The sequence below is a fragment of the Podarcis raffonei genome, chromosome 11, assembly GCF_027172205.1.
Source record: "Podarcis raffonei isolate rPodRaf1 chromosome 11, rPodRaf1.pri, whole genome shotgun sequence".
Lineage (NCBI taxonomy): Eukaryota > Metazoa > Chordata > Lepidosauria > Squamata > Lacertidae > Podarcis > Podarcis raffonei.
Genome location: NC_070612.1, coordinates 43108294 through 43128375, shown reverse-complemented (window position 1 = coordinate 43128375; position 20082 = coordinate 43108294). Strand labels below are relative to the sequence as shown.

General features: G+C 41.9%; 1 protein-coding gene across 3 annotated transcripts in view; it reads left to right on the top strand.

The window, feature by feature from the left end:
• The window catches only part of MCC (MCC regulator of WNT signaling pathway), a 212321-nt gene extending 198878 nt beyond the window's left edge, over positions 1–13443 (top strand). For all 3 annotated transcript variants that reach the window (XM_053408630.1, XM_053408632.1, XM_053408631.1), the window contains 5 exons: positions 2029–2263; positions 2561–2767; positions 3085–3182; positions 10336–10458; positions 12391–13443. In XM_053408630.1, coding sequence (XP_053264605.1) covers positions 2029–2263; positions 2561–2767; positions 3085–3182; positions 10336–10458; positions 12391–12571 — 844 coding nt within the window. In that variant the 3' untranslated portion in view covers positions 12572–13443. The remainder of the gene's footprint in view (positions 1–2028; positions 2264–2560; positions 2768–3084; positions 3183–10335; positions 10459–12390) is intronic.
• The last annotated feature ends 6639 nt before the right edge of the window (positions 13444–20082 follow it).

The window sequence follows — 20082 nt, the reverse complement described above, 5'->3', positions numbered from 1 at the left end:
AGAGGGAAGAGACCAGTTGGAATCAGCAAGAAGCTGCAATTTAAAAGCCTGTGTAATGCGACACTTTGTGGAAAGGAGTAGCTCAGGGAAACCTTTGGATCCCAGCCAATTCTGTGTGTTGCTCCTGAACAGCAGTCTGCTTGGAAGCCTCGACAAGATCGTGCCGGCTGGGGCTGATGGGAGTTGTAGTCACAAGGATCAGGAGGGCACCGGGTTGGGGAAAGCTCCTCTACAATGTCAACAGGCCGTTTCATTTAACTTACTTTTCAGAAGTGAAAGATAGTTTTGAGCTTTAAGCCATCCCTTTTCATGAACCTTGCCTTCATCCTTTGCCTCAAGAGCAAGCCATGTTCAGCATGGCTATAGAAACCATACTGTGTGTGTGTGTGTGTGTGTGTGTGTGTGTGTGTGTGTGTGTGTATCTCTGTGTGTGTGTCTCTGTGTGTGTGTCTCTGTGTTTCCCTTCCTTTGTCAAGAAAGATGGAAAAATATTGCAACCCAGTGCAGAAAGTGATTTATTCCCCTGCTGATAACTGAGATCATCCAGCATTCCAGACAGGCACAGCTAATGGATGACTTAACCCTCACCCAGCAGCTGATTACAGGTCCTCAGGAGACAGCAGGCAGCTTTGTCTCTGTGTGAGACTGTAAGAAAAGCAGGCTTGTTTCTATCCTGTTTTAGTGTTGTTGTAATTATGCCGAGGAGTGGAATGTTAAGGAATGGGTAGTAGCATTGCAATTAACCTCTGCAAATCTTTTTTTCCTTTGGAAGACTGGAGTGGCGGAAAGACTTTAATGAGGTCTGCTCCTAGACTTGTTTAGAAACAACACAATGTGTATCTTAACATTTATTTGTTTTTAAAGCCGTGAATGTACAAACTGGGGTCAAATTGCCTTGTTTCTCTCCTCTTTTTTCCTTCCTAATTTGAAATGGTACCCTACAAAAAGGAATATTGCATTAAAAAATATTATATATTTTTCCATTGCCTTGTAAAATGGCCATGCTCACTAGGGCTGATGGGAGTTGTAGTCCAACAACATCCAGAGGCCCAGCAGGTTGGGGAATGCGGGGCTTAGAAGCTGCCAAAGTTGTGGTGGGCCTAAAGAGCACAAGGATTGGTTTCTAAGCCTGTGATCAAACCATATCCTCCAAGCCCTGTCCCTAATCCAAGATGTGTAGGAAGTGAGGCTTGGTAGAATGGGAACACAGTCTATGTTCAGAGGCATTTCTGTCGTCAAAGTCACTTGTTTCACTATATGCCACAGTATCAGAAACTGGCTTTAGGAGCAAGCACTGGTGACCCATGGCTCAGGTTGAACCCTGATGAGGAGTGCCAGGGGCCTTTCTCCACAGTTGATACAATCCTGAGATAGTAGAGTTGGCTGTGGCAATTCAGGATACAGGTGAGATAGGCCCTTTTGCAGGGGCACCGGATTGGCGGTTTGTTTGTTTTTTAAAAATCCCTTCAGACAGAAAACTAGCACATCTGGTAGAGACTTCTACCCCAGCAAGCTTCCAGAGCAGCTAGTTTTCAGAGGTGTGTTGTGACAGCAGTACACATGTATACAAGGCAACACTAAAAGTGTGATTCCTCATCTTTAGTTTGAAATTGAACCATTTTCATACATTTTATGCTGCACGTGTAGACCATGCCTGGGTTTAAAACTTAGGAGTGTAAGGCAGAAGACAATTGGTCCCCTCCCTTTTGCAATAAGGATCTAGGTGACATAAGGAACTTAGTTATAACAGGTCCCTCTAGCCCAGCAATGTCTTCCTGGATCAGCAACATCCCTCTGGGGCCTTGGGCAGAAAGACATCTTTCACAGCACCCCATTAGGTCAACAGGTCTTTAAACATTTTTTTTAAAACTAATAAACAAAGCAACTTTACTTTTCTACATGTCCGCCTCTGTGCTTAAGAAATAATGTGCACGTATTTGCATTTTGTTCTTTCCTTTTCACACCAAACGAGATACTGAGCGCTATTGGGACTTACTGTTTCCTAAATCCTTCCTCCCCTCTTCCAAGCACTACTAGTTCGACAGCAAGTAGCTGCGATACAGAGTTCACAAAGGAGGACGAGCAAAGGCTGAAGGACTACATTCAGCAGCTGAAGAACGACAGGGCAGCTGTCAAGCTGACCATGTTGGAGTTGGAGAGCATCCATATCGATCCCCTCAGCTATGATGTCAAGCCTCGCGGAGACAGCCAAAGGCTGGATCTAGAAAATGCTGTACTCATGCAAGAACTCATGGCAATGAAGGTATTTCATTTAGGGACTTATGAACAGAGCTGTTTCGGGGTTTCCGGTTTTTAAAATGAAGCTGCAGTATCTCTCGTTACCTGAAAAGCATTAAATCCTAGCATACAACACCCCCTAAAAACCTTGGCCCAGGAGACCCAGTGCCTTAGAAGGAAGAGGCCTGAGGGCACAAAGTATGGAATCCATTGCCCTTTATAGCCAAATATTAAGGAGCTGGCATTATCAGCTACTCTCTGAATGTTGCGCAGAACTGTGTGAAACTGCAGTCTACCATCATCTTCTGTGCTTCACCACCAGGAGGAAATGGCAGAGCTGAAGGCACAGCTGTACCTGCTAGAGAAAGAGAAGAAGGCTCTGGAGCTGAAGCTGAGCAGCCGGGAAGCTCAAGAACAGGCATACCTGGTCCACATCGAGCACCTGAAATCGGAAGTGGAAGAACAAAAGGAGCAGAGGATGAGGTCCCTAAGCTCAGCTAGTAGCAGCAGCAAAGACAAGTCAAGTAAGGTGAGGTGCTGTCGTGGGTCTTCAGGTGAGAACTAATTAGAACCTTGATGTCCTTAGGCAGTATTCCTATGAATACCAGGGATCACTCACAGGGCAGGAGAGAAGGAGGGGAGACAGGTGCATCTATGGGGAGCATAATCAGGTGTAGGGGGTATCAGTGAAGGAGTGAGAGTGCTATATGAATGGAAGCAACGTGAACAGATGTAGGATGTGCTTGGGAGCAAATGGAGAATATCCAGAAATAAGGTGTTGCAAATTATTGGTAAACATGTCTCTGGGTTTTTTACGACCTCCACTTGCTATGCTTTATTTTTCAGGAATGCACAGATGGCACCACGGCATCTTTAACGCTAGCTGAGTTGAAACCCTACAGTGAAAGTGAACTGACTACAGAACTAGCAAATGCACTTAGGCGGTAAGCAAAATTTTCATGATATCGTTCGTTTGGGGCTTTAAAGCATTCAGATACCAAGCGATCGCACTTCCTTGCCCCTCTGCGGTTTTCTAAGAATACCTTTCCTCCTTTACTTTTCTTCAGCGCTCATCAACATGGTCCCTTCAGGTTTCTTCAAGCCTCTAAAGATAGAGGGCTTAATTATTGCCGCTAATTCCCACATCACACATGAAAACCCTGAGGCACAAGAATAGCTGACTGAGTTAATGAAAGACCCCAAGGGAGACACATTGCAAATCTGGGAATAGCATTTCAATGTCATCTCCGTGACAATTAGACTTCCTGGTTCTGCATTAATAGTAGAACAAAAAATAACTGAAGACAAGGACTAGATCAACAGAGGAGTAACTGGACAAAGGTCCCCATCTCGTCCAGGAAATGTGTAGGATTGCCCCAAACAGCCACCCCAGTTCAGGTACCACCCCTTCCAATTATTTTGTTCATTGGTTGAATAAGAGTGAAAAAGCATCTACTCATCTGCTCTTCTGTGCTGATTGAGCTATTTCTTAAACCATGAATAATACTACCTTTTAGAAAATTCAAAAAGCAAATAGCTGAACGTTTTGTTCAGAAAACATTGGAAGCAGGAAGGCAGGCCTAGAGGCAATGCTGCTACCATTTGCTGGCAGTGCCTCTGATAAACAATATCAAATAAAAGATGAAGTTGTAGAACTGATTGACAAATTTAAAAGAAACAATTCGCTCTGGCTTGAAAGCATTCACGCCAGAGGTTTCAAATTGCTGGGCTATTAAGTAAATTCCATAATGTATCACTGGAATCACTGACCTGAACTATTATCTGACCTGACACCAGTTGGGTTTTTTTTTAATGGATCCAGGAAATTACAGACCCTGTAAGCCTAACTTCCTTCCCAGCTAAATTGGTGCGAAGTGTTAAGGGTTAGACTTGTTAAACACTGAGTGAAGAAAGGCATAATGCAAAAAGAGGGTTCAAAGCATGTTCTTCAGCCCTGATGCTAGACCATCTTCATAAGCATGCAGTGTATCTATTGGCAAATGGAACTCTTGGTACAAGGCCATCAGTTCTGTTGCTCCTGCATTTGCTAATGATGTTCCCTCAAGCTGGTCAAAATTAACAAAAGGCCCCATGACTGGACTTCATCTGTTGCATGCTTAGGGCAACCTTTTACTGTCGCAAGTATGGGATCTGCAGCATAACCCAATGCATGTTTACTCAGAAATAAGCTCCACTGTCTTTCAGGTAAACGTCCATTGCAGCCTAAATATATCAAACATCATCACAATTATAGGATCAGTACCCGTCTTATGTACTTTTTATCTATAAAAGAAAGTGATTTTTTTCATTAATGGAGATTTAGTCTAATCAGTGCAGTAGATAAAAGAGCAAAAAAACCCAGCCCTTTGTAAACTGCCCAGTGCTTCTCTTTAAACCCACTTCCCTGGGGTTTCAGGAGTAGTGCAGAGCTGCTTTCAAACAGCCCTGCACTTTGCTATGAAGTTCTGACTACTGGGCCTTCAAAGTGCAGCATCACCTGACATCACTCTCTGCCAGGGGCTGGGAAGATTTAAGATCTGACCCACTGGCCAGAAAACCCGCCCCTGGTCTACGGTGATATGTTACATGAGTCATTGAAAGCTGTGATTATCACTTTGTTCACTTGTCAGAGCCATCAGTTGCCCCGGCACTCTAGCAGATTATGTCATCGCTTCTGCTCTTTAAAAGAAAAGAAAAAGTTCAGGAGTTGCACTCCCTAGCACTATAGACAACACTTTTCTGCAGTATAGTAAAATAAGTGAATATCATTGTATGGTGGTTTTTTGCAGTAGAAATAAAGGCTTTCTTTGATAATTCTGTGTATTTCAAAACATGTGATGTAAGATTGCTTTCCTATGTAATTGTCTATGTAGGCAAAACTACTGTTTGTTGGAGCCTTAAATGTCTATTCAGACACTCGTCCCTTTGAGGTTAGTGCAGCTTATTTCCAGGGAAGTGGGGACAGGACTGCAGCCTTAAGCTCTAGAATAAGTTCAGCACCGTTCCTTCTTGTAATGCTTACAGTGCGTTTTCCTTGCTACACGTAGACAGTGATCATTTGCTTTGCAGACTCCCCCATTTTGCCTGTTGGGCTTCATCCTTAATAAATTCCCCAACAGGTCACGAGCACTTACAGCAGTTACTCCCCAGGGAAAAGGAAATGAGAGAAATGTCCTGTAGGGAACAATCATGCACTGGCAAAGCAGAGGATGAGATGACCTAACAGAGGCTTTTTTGTGAGGGTGGGTTGACTCGGATTTCTAGGATTCTATGAAAAATGGATGAGAAGAAGCGAGAGATTCAAAAACTCTGCCTATCCTTTGAAACAGATAGGAGTAAATGGGAGTAAATGTCTACCCTCTCCATCTGCGACACAGGATTTTTTTGAGAGAGATAGAGACAGAAATTTTATTTTTTTGAAAAAAAATGCATCATACATGATTACTGAGTTTAGCAAGGAGAATACAAAGGTATTCAAATTTACTTCCCCAGTTCAAATCTGGAGCAGATAATTATTGACCAAAAGCCAGTCCACTTAAGGGTGAATGATGTGAACAATTGCATGAAGTGCAATGATTTCAGCTGAACTCCCTGTGGAATAGTATCTTGGGTCACGAAAACATCCATGCTGCTTGGCTAGCACAGACTCGTGACAACCTCAGCAGCAAGACCAATAAGTCATGGAGGAAATCCGCCTTCTATACTGGACATTCAACAGAGTAGGAAGCAGTAGTGTCGCCAATAACTTAGAAATCCCTATGTTTAAAAGGTTAAATTCTGACTCTTGAGATTTTACTGCTACTGCTTTTCATTGATGGCATTATAAAGGTAAAGGGACCCCTGACCATTAGGTCCAGTTGTGACCGACTCTGGGGTTGCGGCGCTCATCTCGCTTTATTGGCCGAGGGAGCCGGCGTACAGCTTCCGGGTCATGTGGCCAGCATGACTAAGCTGCTTCTGGCGAACCAGAGCAGCGCACGGAAACGCCGTTTACCTTCCCGCCAGAGTGGTACCTATTTATCTACTTGCACTGGTGTGCTTTCGAACTGCTAGGTTGGCAGGAGCAGGGACCAAGCAACGGGAGCTCACCCTGTCAAGGGGATTCGAACCGCCGACCTTCCATTATATCCGGCCCCAAAACTACACACGCCTCTCTTATTCCTACTTACAACAGCCTTGTGGAGTAGATTGTTATCTTCATTTTGCCAACTGCAAAAAAAAAACTGATGATAGTGGCTCATTTAGGGTAAACCAGTGAGCTGTAAATTAGCAGTGTGGCGCATCAGGCCTGGATGTCAAACATACAGGCTCAGATCCACTCTCAGTAACCTTGCATAGCTCTCACACAAATCAGCTCTACCTTATCAGGCTAGAATTCCTCTGAGAAGTCTAGGGTACAGAAGTAGCCAATAATAAAAAGCAGCTGTCTGCTGCACCACAGTGGCTTGCTATAATAAATTATTTTCAGTTTAATGGTGGTTGTCTGGTCTTTTTCCTTCTCAGCAGAATGACCTTTATTGGGTGGGTGTTTGCTGTTTTGCTCTAGTGCCCTTAGTGATGCTGGCAAAAACTGGTCTAGGCTGGTGAAGCTCCTCTGTTATAAGACACAGCCATTCTAATAATGGGCTGCAGAACAAAAATCTTTGTATGTGCCTCTTTTAAAAACACAAGCATTTTGCGGGGATTAGGACCTGTTCAGTCGCTTTTCAGGAAGACAATTGATTTTGATGAGCTTGGTCCTCTCTTGGATACCGGAAGTGCGTGAAGAAGCAAAACCAAAATGAAATACAGTACTGTACTGCAGACATACAATACCCAATTAAAAAGTGATAGCAAAAATTAGACTGCAGTAGTTACACACAGTTGCCAACTCAGATTGTGTATTAAAGCAAGCCCATTGCTCCTCCCAAAGCATTGTGCTCACAGCTTCTTGCCAGCATTTATTCCACACTTCGCTCTTTCCATGACCTAATTACCATGTACATTAAACAGTGGGGGCTCTGCTACAGTTCAGTGCCAAATCCTGAGACAGATTGTAACAGAGGCTATAGAGCACTTCTGATAATGACGCGGCCATCTGCAGGGTACAGGGATTCCTGCCTTTTCATTAATCCCATCTTTCTTCAACCTTTCCTTAGTCAAAGGGGGTCCCTAACCTATTGAGAGTTGAGATGCGTCATACCTTTCTTTGAAAACGCCCATATGCTAATAAAAGGCCACCGTAATTTTGCACAACTGCAAAATAGCACAGACTCTCTAAACCAGGACAATATTTCACATTTCAGCAAATGATTAAATTTACCCTTGTTATCTGGCGTTGAAAAATATATGTGTTTTACTGAATTTGTGTGGGGGTGGGGAGGAATGTTTGAGAAACACCTTCTAGAAAAGCGGGCATACTTCACAGAATTTTGCAGATTTCTTTCAGCTATCATTAAAATACTTGTGCAATGGATGTTTGGGGCTGGGGAGAGAAATATATTCTTTGACACCATACTTTGATGCCCAAACCATGTCCTTATGGTGAAATACACTCTTGCTAATGTCTTAGCTGTACAGTGTGATTTAAGTTTTATTTAGGAACACAGAAATGCAAAGCACTTAGTTACATGAATCTACCATTAACAAAAGTGTATTCCCTTTATTGATGACTGAATAATGGTTGTTCTGTAAGTATCAGCATTAGTATGAAAATGTTTTGTGGAGTTGACGGTAGCTGGTGCATCTTTGTGTTTGGTTTATATTGCTAGCCAGGAGGATGAACCAGTGCTTAGGGGGGAAACTGTAGGTGGAACATGTTATTCGCATGTAGTAGGGCCCAGGTTCAGACACTGGCATCTCCAGGTAGGAAAGGCTCTTGTCTGAACTCTGGAGAACCAATGCCAGTCAGAGCAAGATACTGAGCTCAGTAGTCCTGACTCATGCCATACAACACAGGTTTGTCTGTTCAGCAGCATTATTATACTTGAACAATGCCTTATTGTTCCATGTTGCGTGTCACTACACAGAAAGGAATGATAGGTCCGTCACTCACGAAATTAAATTTGGCTGTTGCAATAGGGAGCTACAGAGTGAGTAACTTTTTTCCAAAGCAGGCAACAATTTGCCTTTAATCCAGGTTTGTGGTTTACTGGAAAAATAGTTCCCCAAATCCATAGTAGGTCAGTATCTTTATTAAGCCGACAAAAAAAAGCAATCTTTGACGTTCTCCAGGATACTTCTTTAGGCGGAGCGTTATGCAAAGCTGGGATGGGAAAGTAAAAAGGCCAGCTTGGTCTTAAAAGCATAAAGACGGCAAAGGTAGCATTCTTAAGAGTGGGGGAAGAGGTATCAAATGTCATATGTTATGCAACTCTCCTTGGTGCTATGCATTTTCCAGGTTATATCTAAGATGTTCTAAGATGATTCCCAGTGGCTGATTTTTGAAAATATAAAAACCAGCTGTTCTCTGGATCTGGAAAGAGTACTTTATAAAATACATGTTGTTGAATCCATGTGTTTGGGTAAAAAGCTATTATTATGAAAATAAATTTGAATAGGACTCAGAAAGCAGCAAATCTTGGGACTACTGCACTGTTGCAGCTTCATGTATGTCTTCTAGCTTCCGTTCTATAGAAAGGAACTTGAAGATCAGTGGAACCCAGGTCCTGAGGGTATTAGATCTTATAGCTCACTAACTGGTAATATTGTTGGACTCAAACTCTCACTAACCTCAGCCAGCATGGCCATTTGTCAGGGATGGAGGGTATTGTAGTTCAACAGGTTAGCTATTCCTCATAAAGAAAGCTTCTCTCTTAAGGAGGCACAAATATTCATCCAAATGTGTTTTGATTGCCATGCGCAGTTTTAAGAAACTGAAATTTCTCCCAGGTTGTTAGGACACAATTGTTTAGATATTTTTCACGTATGACACAAAGCTGCCCATTTGTCTGTCTTACTATTTATTATCTTGCCAATTGAGGCCCACTCCCCTAGCTATATGTTTAGCAACTTGACTAGTGATGACTATTTTAAGTGCATTTCCAACACCTCTCTCTTTTTTTTCAAAAAAAATATTTTTTTTTTGCTGAACTCTCGACTTTAAAAAGCATGTTTGGTCACACTTCCTGACATAGTGGGACAGTGCCACCTACAGGCCAGTCTAGGACTATGCACTAATTAAACTCTCCCCAATGGCTTGTTTTATAGGTTGCAGTAAGCCATGTTGATTGTGCTTGAACAAACTTCATCTCTCATCTCCTTCAAAGTGGCACCAGTCTCTCAGAGACTTTCTGCAGTGTTGCTGAGTGCCTGGAAGCCATTCCACATCACTGATCTCACTTGTCAAGGGGAAAGAGAATACTTTTTGTAGCTCCCAGGCTTAGAACCATTTCCTCCTCAGCAAAAATCAGAGGTTGCCTTATCTTAGAGAAACCATATGAGAGCCCTTATTCTGAATGCCAATTTCAACCTTTCACAAGCTAAATTGTGCGACGAAAACACAAGTTAAAGCTAAAACGATGATAAAGAATTCTTAAGTGCCTTTTGTGTCTGCAGAACAGCAAAATAGACATGATTGTACTGATCACACCTGAGACGCTTTTACCTTGGGGGTGGCTCTTGTTAAAGAGATCTAGGAGAGACCTTCTTATGAATGCTTCACTTTAGACCCAGCTACTGCAGCTTCTTGTATTGTAGGGCTAATGTGCAAAGACTTGGATCACACAGGAGAAAACTGTGTGGTGGCTCCTTTACACAACATCAACCCTTGGGAGGGTTAACACAAGTGTGGGAAGTAAGTGCCCTTGTGGCTCCTTGACTCCAAGAGTTACACAACAGCAGCAGCAACTTCCAGTTGTGTATCGGCATTCCCTACCAGTGATTTTGAACTATTTATTCATTTATAAAACTCAAGGTGCCATACACAAATCTCCCCACCCCACCCCATTTTATCTTCACAACCACCCCATGAAGGATATAGGTTGAGAGTCTGTATCTGGACAAGGTTATCCCTTCCTGGTCCTAATCCTCCACTTTCAACCACTACACCACGCTGGGTCTACTCGTCCTTCATGCATAAATGTGTAGTGATAAATAATGGCGTTTTGTGCTTTTCAGAGAAAAGAAGCTGAAAGGCAGAGTGCAGGAGTTGGTGAGTGCCTTAGAAAGACTGACAAAGAGCAGCGAAATCCGGCACCAGCAGTCTGCAGAGTTCGTCAATGACTTGAAAAGAGCAAACAGGTAAAGGATCTCGCCCACCCCTGGCCAAATGGCAGTGCACACTATAATCATAGAATTGTAGTTGGAAGGGACCCCTGTCATCTGGTCCATGCAGGAATCTCAACTAAATTATGTGTGACACTGAACTGGAACTATTTAGGCGCCAGAGTGGTGCATGCTCTAGTTATCTCCCGCTTGGACTACTGTAATGCGCTCTACATGGGGCTACCTTTGAAGCTGACTCGGAAACTGCAATTAATCCAGAATGCGGCAGCTAGACTGGTGACTGGGAGTGGCCACCGAGACCATGTAACACTGGTCCTGAAAGACCTTGATTTGCTCCTAGTACATTTCTGAGCACAATTCAAAGTGTTGGTGCTGACCTTTAAAGCCCTAAACGGCCTCGGTCCAGTATACCTGAAGGAGCGTCTCCACCCCCATCATTCAGCCCGGACACTGAGGTCCAGCGCCGAGGGCCTTCTGGCGGTTCCCACGCTGTGAGAAGTGAGGTTACAGGGAACCAGGCGGAGGGTCTTCTCGGTAGTGGCACCTGCCCTGTGGAACGCCCTCCCAGCAGATGTCAAGGCAATAAACAACTATTTACTTTTAAAAGACAGCTGAAGGCAGCCCTGTTAGGGAAGTTTGTAATGTCTGACACTGTATTGTTTTTAATATTCAGTTGGAAGGCGCCCAGAGTGGCTGGGGAAATAATAAATAATAATTTTTTATTTTATTATTACCGTATTTTCCCCTCTATAACACACAGATTTTTTCTCCTAAAAAGGAAGGGGAAATGTCTGTGCGTGTTATTGAGCGAATGTGTGGTCCCTGGAGCCAAATGGCGCGAGGGGAGGCAAAAAAAATCAGGCAAAAATCAAATCGCGCGTCTCGGAGAAGGGAAACCTGAAAAGAGGAAGCGGCTGCTTTCCTGCATTCTGCCTCAGGGTCTTACTGCCCACCCACCTCTGTTTCCTTGCTGTGTTTGCTCAAACGGAACAAAGAGCAGGGAAAGCCCCTCCCCTCCAGGCAAGCAGAGGGGAAAGCAGAGTGTCGTCTCTGTGCTCCGGTGCTGCTGAAAACATGCAGGAGGGAGAGAGAGAGAGAGAGAGAGGGAGAGAGGGAGCGAGAGCGAGCTGGCTGGCTTGGGTGGGTAGGTGAGGGAAAACTTTTGCCTTCCTTTCCTCCCTCCCGTTATACCCCTCTCCTGCATTCTTAGCCAGCTGCTTCTCTGCACACCCCTCTCCTGCTCCTTGTCCCTTCTGTGTTTTTCCTTCCCTCCCCACTTAAAATGTGGTTTAAAATCATGGATCCACATGGATCCTCAGGATCTTTGCATTGGGTCACCCCAAATTCACCATCAGATCACATAGCATGTCCATGGCTACAGCCTGCCCCCCAAAATCATGCACCCACTGTTGCCTGGGGCTGCAATGGTGCAAAAACGTGGTTACAAAGCATGGATCCACAGGGATTCTCAGGATTTTTGCATTGGGTCACCCCAAATTCACCATCAGATCACATGTCTGTGGCCACAGCATGAAGCACAAAAATGATACATCCACGGTTTCATTCAGAATGTTTTTTCCCTTGTTTTCCTCCTCTAAAAACGATGTGCGTGTTATGGTCAGGTGCGTGTTATAGAGCGAAAAATACAGTATTTATGTTTGAAACTCGTGTTTATTGTGAACCACCTTGAGTGAAAGTTAACATAAAAGCAGTATGCAAACAAAGCAACTAACTGTACTCTTAAGCAGATGACAGCTTTGCATCTATGCCCCCAGACGCAATGAAAACTGTAAAATCATCTGCCCACTTAATAAAAGTTGCACGGGCAACTGGGGTTGGAAGTGGGGAAGATGCTATCCAGAAAATAAGATAGCTGTATCTAAGATGTGGATTTGAGATTCTCACATGAAATACCCCAGAATGACATGTTGCTGCTTGTTCCAACAGTAACCTTGTGGCTGCCTATGAGAAAGCAAAGAAGAAGCATCAAAACAAGCTGAAGAAACTGGAATCCCAAATGATGGCGATGGTTGAAAGGCACGAGACGCAAGTGAGAATGCTCAAGCAAAGAATTGCCTTGCTGGAAGAGGAGAACTCGAGGCCCCATACCAATGAAACGTCACTTTAAGTAGAGGGGAAGATTTTTATTTTATTTTTAATTTTGAAAAGAATCCGTGTGCGTTGCATATTTGTCTCTTGGAAAGACTCATACAGGTGGTGAACACACAGGCGGATCTGGGAAAGGTGGAGGTCAGTGCCTCAAAAAGAGGAGTTATGACTTTGGCAATATATAGCCATCTGGAGGAGCCAAAAATTTAAGTGAGGCTTTGGATGGCTCTGCATATCAGACAGTGCCTGATGGTTAATGTATCTGTTTATCAAGGTTCTATGTAATTTTTTTATTCACAAAATTTCCTTTTTTCTTCCTCCAAATTATTACGGCCACGAACACTCTACTGTTCTTGTGCATCAAGAACATTCGTTTTGAGTCTCCTGCATTTTTTGAGGGAATGTTTAAAGGCCATGGGACAGGCAGCTTTCATTTGAATGGGTAGCAATTCTCTATCCCATCTCCTCTAGCTTCTTCTCTCCAGAAAAATGCTCAGACACTTAACTAAGGGGGGAGCCAGACATTTATTTGTAGCTGGCCTCTGGCCACAGATTAAGCCCAAGCAAACATGACCATAGCCCTGCAAGACACATCTAAGGAAGCAGCATTGTGACTCATTCCTTTCCAGGAGACTGGAGCCAACCAGCTCTGCATGCGTTGCAGCTAGTGCTGCCAAGTGAGATTTTAAAAGGGGAGTAGTATTTCAAAAGGAAGAGGCAATTTAAAGGAGTTTTGAATATGCTGACCCAGTGCCTGACACCCTCCATCTATCAGGAGGGTGCTATGCCGTTTCAATCTCTCTTCTAGACTTACCAGCAGAATCAAAGCAGGCAATCCAACTGTTTTTCTGATCCAGGTAGAGGTGGTACAAAATTGTACATTCCCCCCCCCCCATGGAAGTAGATGCAGTTGCTGTACAGTGTCAGAATAATCAAATCATCAAGTTCCGAGGCTGAACATGGTTTAGGTTGTAAGGAATGTGCCTAATCAAATGAATGTAGGGTGGTGCTCCCTGAAAAGCTGGATGAAGTCACTTGCAAACGCGTTATGATGATGCTAGTTCGGCCCTGTAAAACCCATCGTTATCAGTGGGAGTGCAACAGGTTGCCTTAGTCAGTTCTTTGTATAACTTTTAAAACTATCTTTAATATTCTAGCCTCTGTTCTTCTCTAGACATAAACGCAGCAATAACTAATTGGTGGCAGGAAGAGGGAGTCTAGGCAAACATTCTGGGAATGAGGAGCGTCTCAGTCGTGGCACAAGCAACTCTATGGTGCCTTGCTCTTTTATACGTCCCCCCCCCCCCCGAACTGATTCGCTAAGCAGCCAACAGTCCCAAGTTCTTCCACATAATTTCACTGTAGCTGATCATATGTGCTTTTCTGGACAGGTTTTGGGATTTCTGCTGCAGTCTCTCTTCTGTGTTGTGGTATTTTACCTGTTCAAACTAAAGAGGTGAAATGTTCAGGTGCCTCTACAGCAGTGGTGGCCAAACTTGGCCCTCCAGCTGTTTTGGGACTACAGCTCCCATCATCCCTAGCTAACAAGACCAGTGGCCAGGGATGATGGGAATTGTAGTCCCAAAACAGCTGGAGGGTCAATTTTGGCCGCTACTGCTCTACGGTGTGTTTTGTCTGTCTGTATTTTTAAGGTTTAGCATTCAGGAAGAGGGCAAATATGTGAAAATTAATGTTAAGTAATGCATGTTTAACTCTCATTTGTACCTGATTTGTTGTCTGTCTTTCTGCTGCATTGTTGTTTTCCGGTATAGCACATCTATCCATTTGGCAAGCTGTATAGTGGGGGGACAATTTTGGTCATCTTTTGCCCTTCATCCTAATTGGCTTTCTTAAGCAAAATTCAGTTTACAAGCAGACTATGTTAATGTTTCTCCAAATGAATTAATGCCATCCTAAATTAAGATTTAGAGAGGACAAGGTATAACACAAGGAGGCCTTGGTTGTCCAACTCCAGGGGGAAAGACCTTCCAGCTATGGCCACTGCTACCCAAACTGGACCTTCTGGCCTAGGAGCAACTCCTTCACCTTAGCAAGTTTAAAGGATAAGCAGTGGCATCTTCAAGGCTTGTTGGTAGCTGTGACCTGTATTGTCTTGAATAAGACGATGCAGGCCACAGCTTCTGTGAAACAGATCTGTTAAATGAGTTGATGGTGCAGGAACAATAGAATCTCAGTGGATTCCAGTTCAGGTCTTCAGACTATCAAGAAATACTCTTAAAAGTATTTCTTTAGATCATCTGCAAAGAAGCCCAAAACTTTTTCTGTCCACCATCTACACAGTACGGGGCACCTTTTTTAAACTCTCCCACTAACCAGTTTTCTTATGTTCAGTGCTCAAACATCTTACAGAACCAGCCTTTCTGATTAAAGAAGCTATGCGGTTCATGGGGAGGTGGTCAGCTCAGCTGACCTGAATGCCTCCTGGAAGATACATGTAGTGCTTCCCACCTGCACCTTTACCAGGTATTTATAGAATGTATACATTCCTCTGCGGTCCTGAAGGATGTTTCTTTGCTATCAATCCTGATGGATATTCAAGGACTTTGGGCACATATAAAAGAGCACCGAGACTCCCTTCTGTCCCACCCTTTAAGATTTTCTTAGCTTTGTCCCACCAATTCATTGGGGCATGTTCTAGGTTTTCATAAGACTACTTTCCTATTTTACAAGTTCCAGCTTTAAAGTAAAGCATCTGTCCCCAATGTGCTACGTACCAATTGTTTATTGGACTAAGACTGCTGCCCTAACTCTGGTTAAATGCCCAGAGCTTGAGCCACGGTTATTAGGTAAGATACCTGCCCACTATCTTAAAAGTTTTAATTCTTGATTTCTGGTGCAAATGGGCAGCTAAAAATCTTCACATCTAACTAACCAATAGCTGTGATAAACCATATCTATCCTTCTTGCAGGATTGACTGCATTCATGCATGTGTGCTGTACTCACCAATTTCACTTGCAGGAAGGGAGTGTAGCTGTGTTTCAATAACCAGAACTGTCTGCTTTACCAAAATTCATTACAGTCATACCTTGGTTCTCAAACGCCACAAACCCGGAAGTGAGTGTTCCGGTTTGTGAATGTTTTTTGGAAGCCGAACATCCGATGCGGCTTCCGATTGAGTGCAGGAAGCTCAACGAACTTCCGAAACGGATTTTGTCAAAAACCAAGCTACAACTGTACTTGGTTGGGGCAAAGTGGTGGGAAACCGTCCCACCCACCACCAAAACACTTAAGTTAGAGGTTATTGGCAGGAAAATACAGATCTATTATTTTTTAGTACAATATTGCAAGAATGTTACTTTAAAGCACTTGTGTGGAACAGCAATTTATGAGTTCTCGAACAACATTTTTGTGAGTATGTTATGAACCTTCTACAGGAGGGGTGGTCTATTAAATTTAAGCTTTGGTATGTTTCTGTGGTGGGAAGCTGCTCTCCTGCCTATCAGATGCTTCCTTCAACAAGCAGTCACTTCATCACAGGGAACATAATCAGCAGCTAGAATGATAAAAAAAAGCAGACACGGGCTACTGCCAGTATACAGTTCAAGGTGTTTAGGTTGAAAGCAAATATCTGTCACTGCTACTCAAGATGAAATACCAAAAATTCAGTTATGCAACTGTTTTAAAAACCATCTCTGTGCCCAAGACCTCAGGCAGACCTGACGTGTGTGGGTGCTGTGTATTGTCATGCTAAACAAAACTTCCAGAACTATCCATTCCATTGTTACATGGAAGTGATTGTTTTAATGACAAATCTAGTCAATTATTCAGTCCTTTTCGTCTAAATGTGACACGTTGAGTTGTATTATTAGAACAGGTTTCTAGAAGTCGATGAGTTTGTCATATGTTGCATGGAACATGTTCTAAACCTGTTATTTTCCGGTTAAGGTATAAAAAAACCTTTTACACCAGCTTGAATGTACTGTTAGTTATTTACAAAGAACATATAATTTTGCATTAAATGTCAGTATTGCTTTGCTGTTTATATTTGCATTTTTCATGGAAAACTACAATTTTAATTGATTTCCCAACAGTTTTAGTTCCTTAGCTGCTGTAAAATAGCTACTTTGTTTTATTTGATATAGACTTGTACAAACTGCATTTATTTATACAGAGGCATTTATAATACTTTTACAAATGTTCTTATATTCTGAATAAATTTCTAATGCAAATATCATTATGCCTTCCGGCATGGCCTTTTCTCTTTTTTATCAAAGGTTCTAGAGTCACTGCTTCTGGACAGGAAAATGCTTTCCTGATTCTTATTTTATATATCATTGTGTGAACCCTTCTCACTGCTTGCACAATAAAGAGCTTTCCATTTGTTTATATGAAAACATGAAAATTAACTGTTTTAATGGCAAATGGATGAATGTACACAACTCACATGTCAATTCTTTTATGCTCTGTTTTGTGGGCTCCAAGTGCAATTCCACAAATTTTCAGAAAAATGCTTTCTCTTGACAATTCACACACTGATACCTAGGGGCAACAACACCAGTTGCAATGTTTTATACATCAGTATTGTAGGCATGACCCAGCTGTATTTTGCAGTTCAGAACAATAATCACATTTCAAGTTTACAAGTTATCCAGAAGTCCAAAACTTACTAGTAAGCATTTTTATAATATAAAAGCAGTAATAAGTAAAATCAAATTGCTCAATAAACATAAAAATAAACACATTAGCTTACTTAACACCTTACAGTGTACTTTTTTTAATAGACCAATCTCAAACCATGTTAACTTAGTGAAAAAGTAACCTATATTACCTAGCCTATAACAAATAAAGCAATACATACCTATCCCACTGCTCTCCGCCTCTCACAAGTTATGAAGAACGACTTGTTACTATCTCTTCTTTAAAGCTAGGCTGCAAATCACTGTACATTAAAGTATTTTGAAATAACACAAGTTGTCAGATTAGGTGATTGCCGAATGCACACCTCCTCCTATCAAAAGCACACCCTTCTGTAGCAATGCCATTTTTCACAAAACATAGCAATGAACAGTCCTACTGTTTAAACACACATTTTCAGTCTGTTAAAGGAAAATTTATTTCAGAGAACATTTAGTTTCATTAAAATTGTTCAGCTTGAAAGAATAAACCAGTTTTGGGCAAGAACAAGCCTGTGGCTGAATGCTGTGGCTACAGCCATTATGAAAGGTGGCATCATTGATCCTTTATATAAAATATTTGTAGTTGTAGAAATATATTGTAAAATGTACATTCCTTTCTTGATGTGATCAATGCTTCATTAATGACACAAATTAAATGTCGCTTTTTAATAACATTGGTCCATTCAACTCATTTCAAACAGCAACCTGCACATCATTTCCAAGCACAGTTCTAATAGTTTATACCACAGTTACAGGTTTCTTTATATTATTTAAACCACAGCAGTAAGAATCCAAAGAACTGCTTTTGTAGAGCGCAACAAGATTGTTTTTCACTTCTCCCATTTTAAAAGCAGTTATTTGTTACATACCATAAAATGCTACTGCTTAAACGGAAAAAAGGGGAGTGGAAGGGGAGAAATCAGTTCCAAGCCTACTAAAATACACAAATGCACAGAATGGGCCATGTGGCTCCTTGGATCATTGTCAAAAAAGATTAAATATTTATTTTAAAAACTGGTTGAAGAGTTCAAAACCAGGCAGGACATTAGGATTTTCGTGATCCTGACAATAACAAATTAAAGAGTTTATTTTTTCCATTGTTCTTATCAAAAATAAAAGCAACCATAAATGCATGCTGAATATATATGCATACAAGCCATATTGCATCAGTCAGTGCTTACTGAAAAAAGTAAGGTTTTTAAGCCTATTTATCTTTCCCTTGTTGAAAAAGATATAGCTACATATGTTTAAAGAGTATACCAAGATTTCAGTAATAGCTAACTTTCCTGTAAGGATGCCTTCACAGTGCACAGTAAATTATTGTCACATGTAAGCACTCTAGTGTAAGGAACTGTGAGCAAGAACATCTGAATTGCACGTTTCACAATTAAGAACTACTATAACAGCTATGCTCAGACTTCTTGGGCTGCGGAGGAACATGCATAACCTCTGCATGACCGGCTAAGAAAAACTCACAAGCTGCCAGACTCAGAACATTTGCAACTCACAGTTCCGTTTCAGATGGGACAGAAATGGAAGGAACAGGGAGAAGCAGCAGCACCAAGCTTCATGTCAGAAGCTGCTCTAAGGACCCTTTCATAAATCTCCAGCACTAGTATGTGGTTGTACATCAAAAGCTTGACATGAGCCATGGGCCACTCTGCAAAATTCTGCTGTGCTTTTCCTGCATGCAACCAACCATACAAAACAGCCCCAAAATTCAACTAAAATCAAGAGGGATTTTTGCCACAGCTGTATACCAGTATTTAGTACTACAATTCTGCAAAGCAAACTGCTAATCTTAGCACACAAATATTTGAGCCTAAAGGCTACCTTAACCCTTGGGAAAATGAAGTGCAGCTAAATGTTAAAACTGCTCCTTTCTCCTCAATTCTTCTTTCTCAAGCTCAGATACTGAATACAAAGCTTTCAATAGCACACAAGTCTAGCGGAAACCACAGACTTCATGAGCCACCAAAAACAAAACAAGACAGAGTAGCTATAAATCAAAGCTTCACTAAGCAACTCACAGACACACATACATTTATACAAAACCATTGTCCAAAAGCTCAGTATGCAGCCCCAAGAATCCTCTTTAAAGTCTTTTGTCTGCTGAGCATCCTTTGCTTTTGTAGCAGAAATAATTTGACCTCAAAAGGATCAGACAAGTAATGCAATTAGGTGCAGCACAGAGAGGAGTTTGTTGCACCTCCTCAAGCACATCAGACCAGCAGTCAACATTCAAGCAGTTTGATCTTTCTGTAAAGATTATCTCAAATCAATTCACATATCCATTTATTCCCCCATCTTTTAAAATGCCCACAGAGAAACAAAAATTCACAATTCCCAAATTGCCTTTTCTTCATTGTTTTACAGAAATCTATGTAAACCATACGCCTGGACTTTGGAATACACGCGTATAAAAAGATTCATTTAAACACTTTGCAAGCAAAACAGAAAAACTCATACCATACAAACAAATTAGAAGTAAACAACCTGAAATGTTCACAGTGCAGGACACCCAGGAATCCATAAAAAGGTTATTTTCAGACACTCTTAATACATGATAATAAAATTAAGGAACACAACTTTATGAAACATGGTACCTTGTAAAAGTGAAAATTATTGCATATTTACCATGTTTACTTGCAACCCATTTTAAGGCTAGATTTAACAAACCCAAGTTAGTCTTTTATAGCTTCTGGGAAGTTATCCATCAAGAAGCCTGACACTGTCTTTGCTAAAGAATTGCAAAATGGGAGCTACACTTTGTCTATCCAGACATTAGGGCAGAACTTGCACACTCTGAACACAAAGCTGTTTCACTTTAGATGTTTTGTCTCACTGCTACTACAGTGATTTAAGTGTTTGTCAGGAAGGAATTCATTTCAT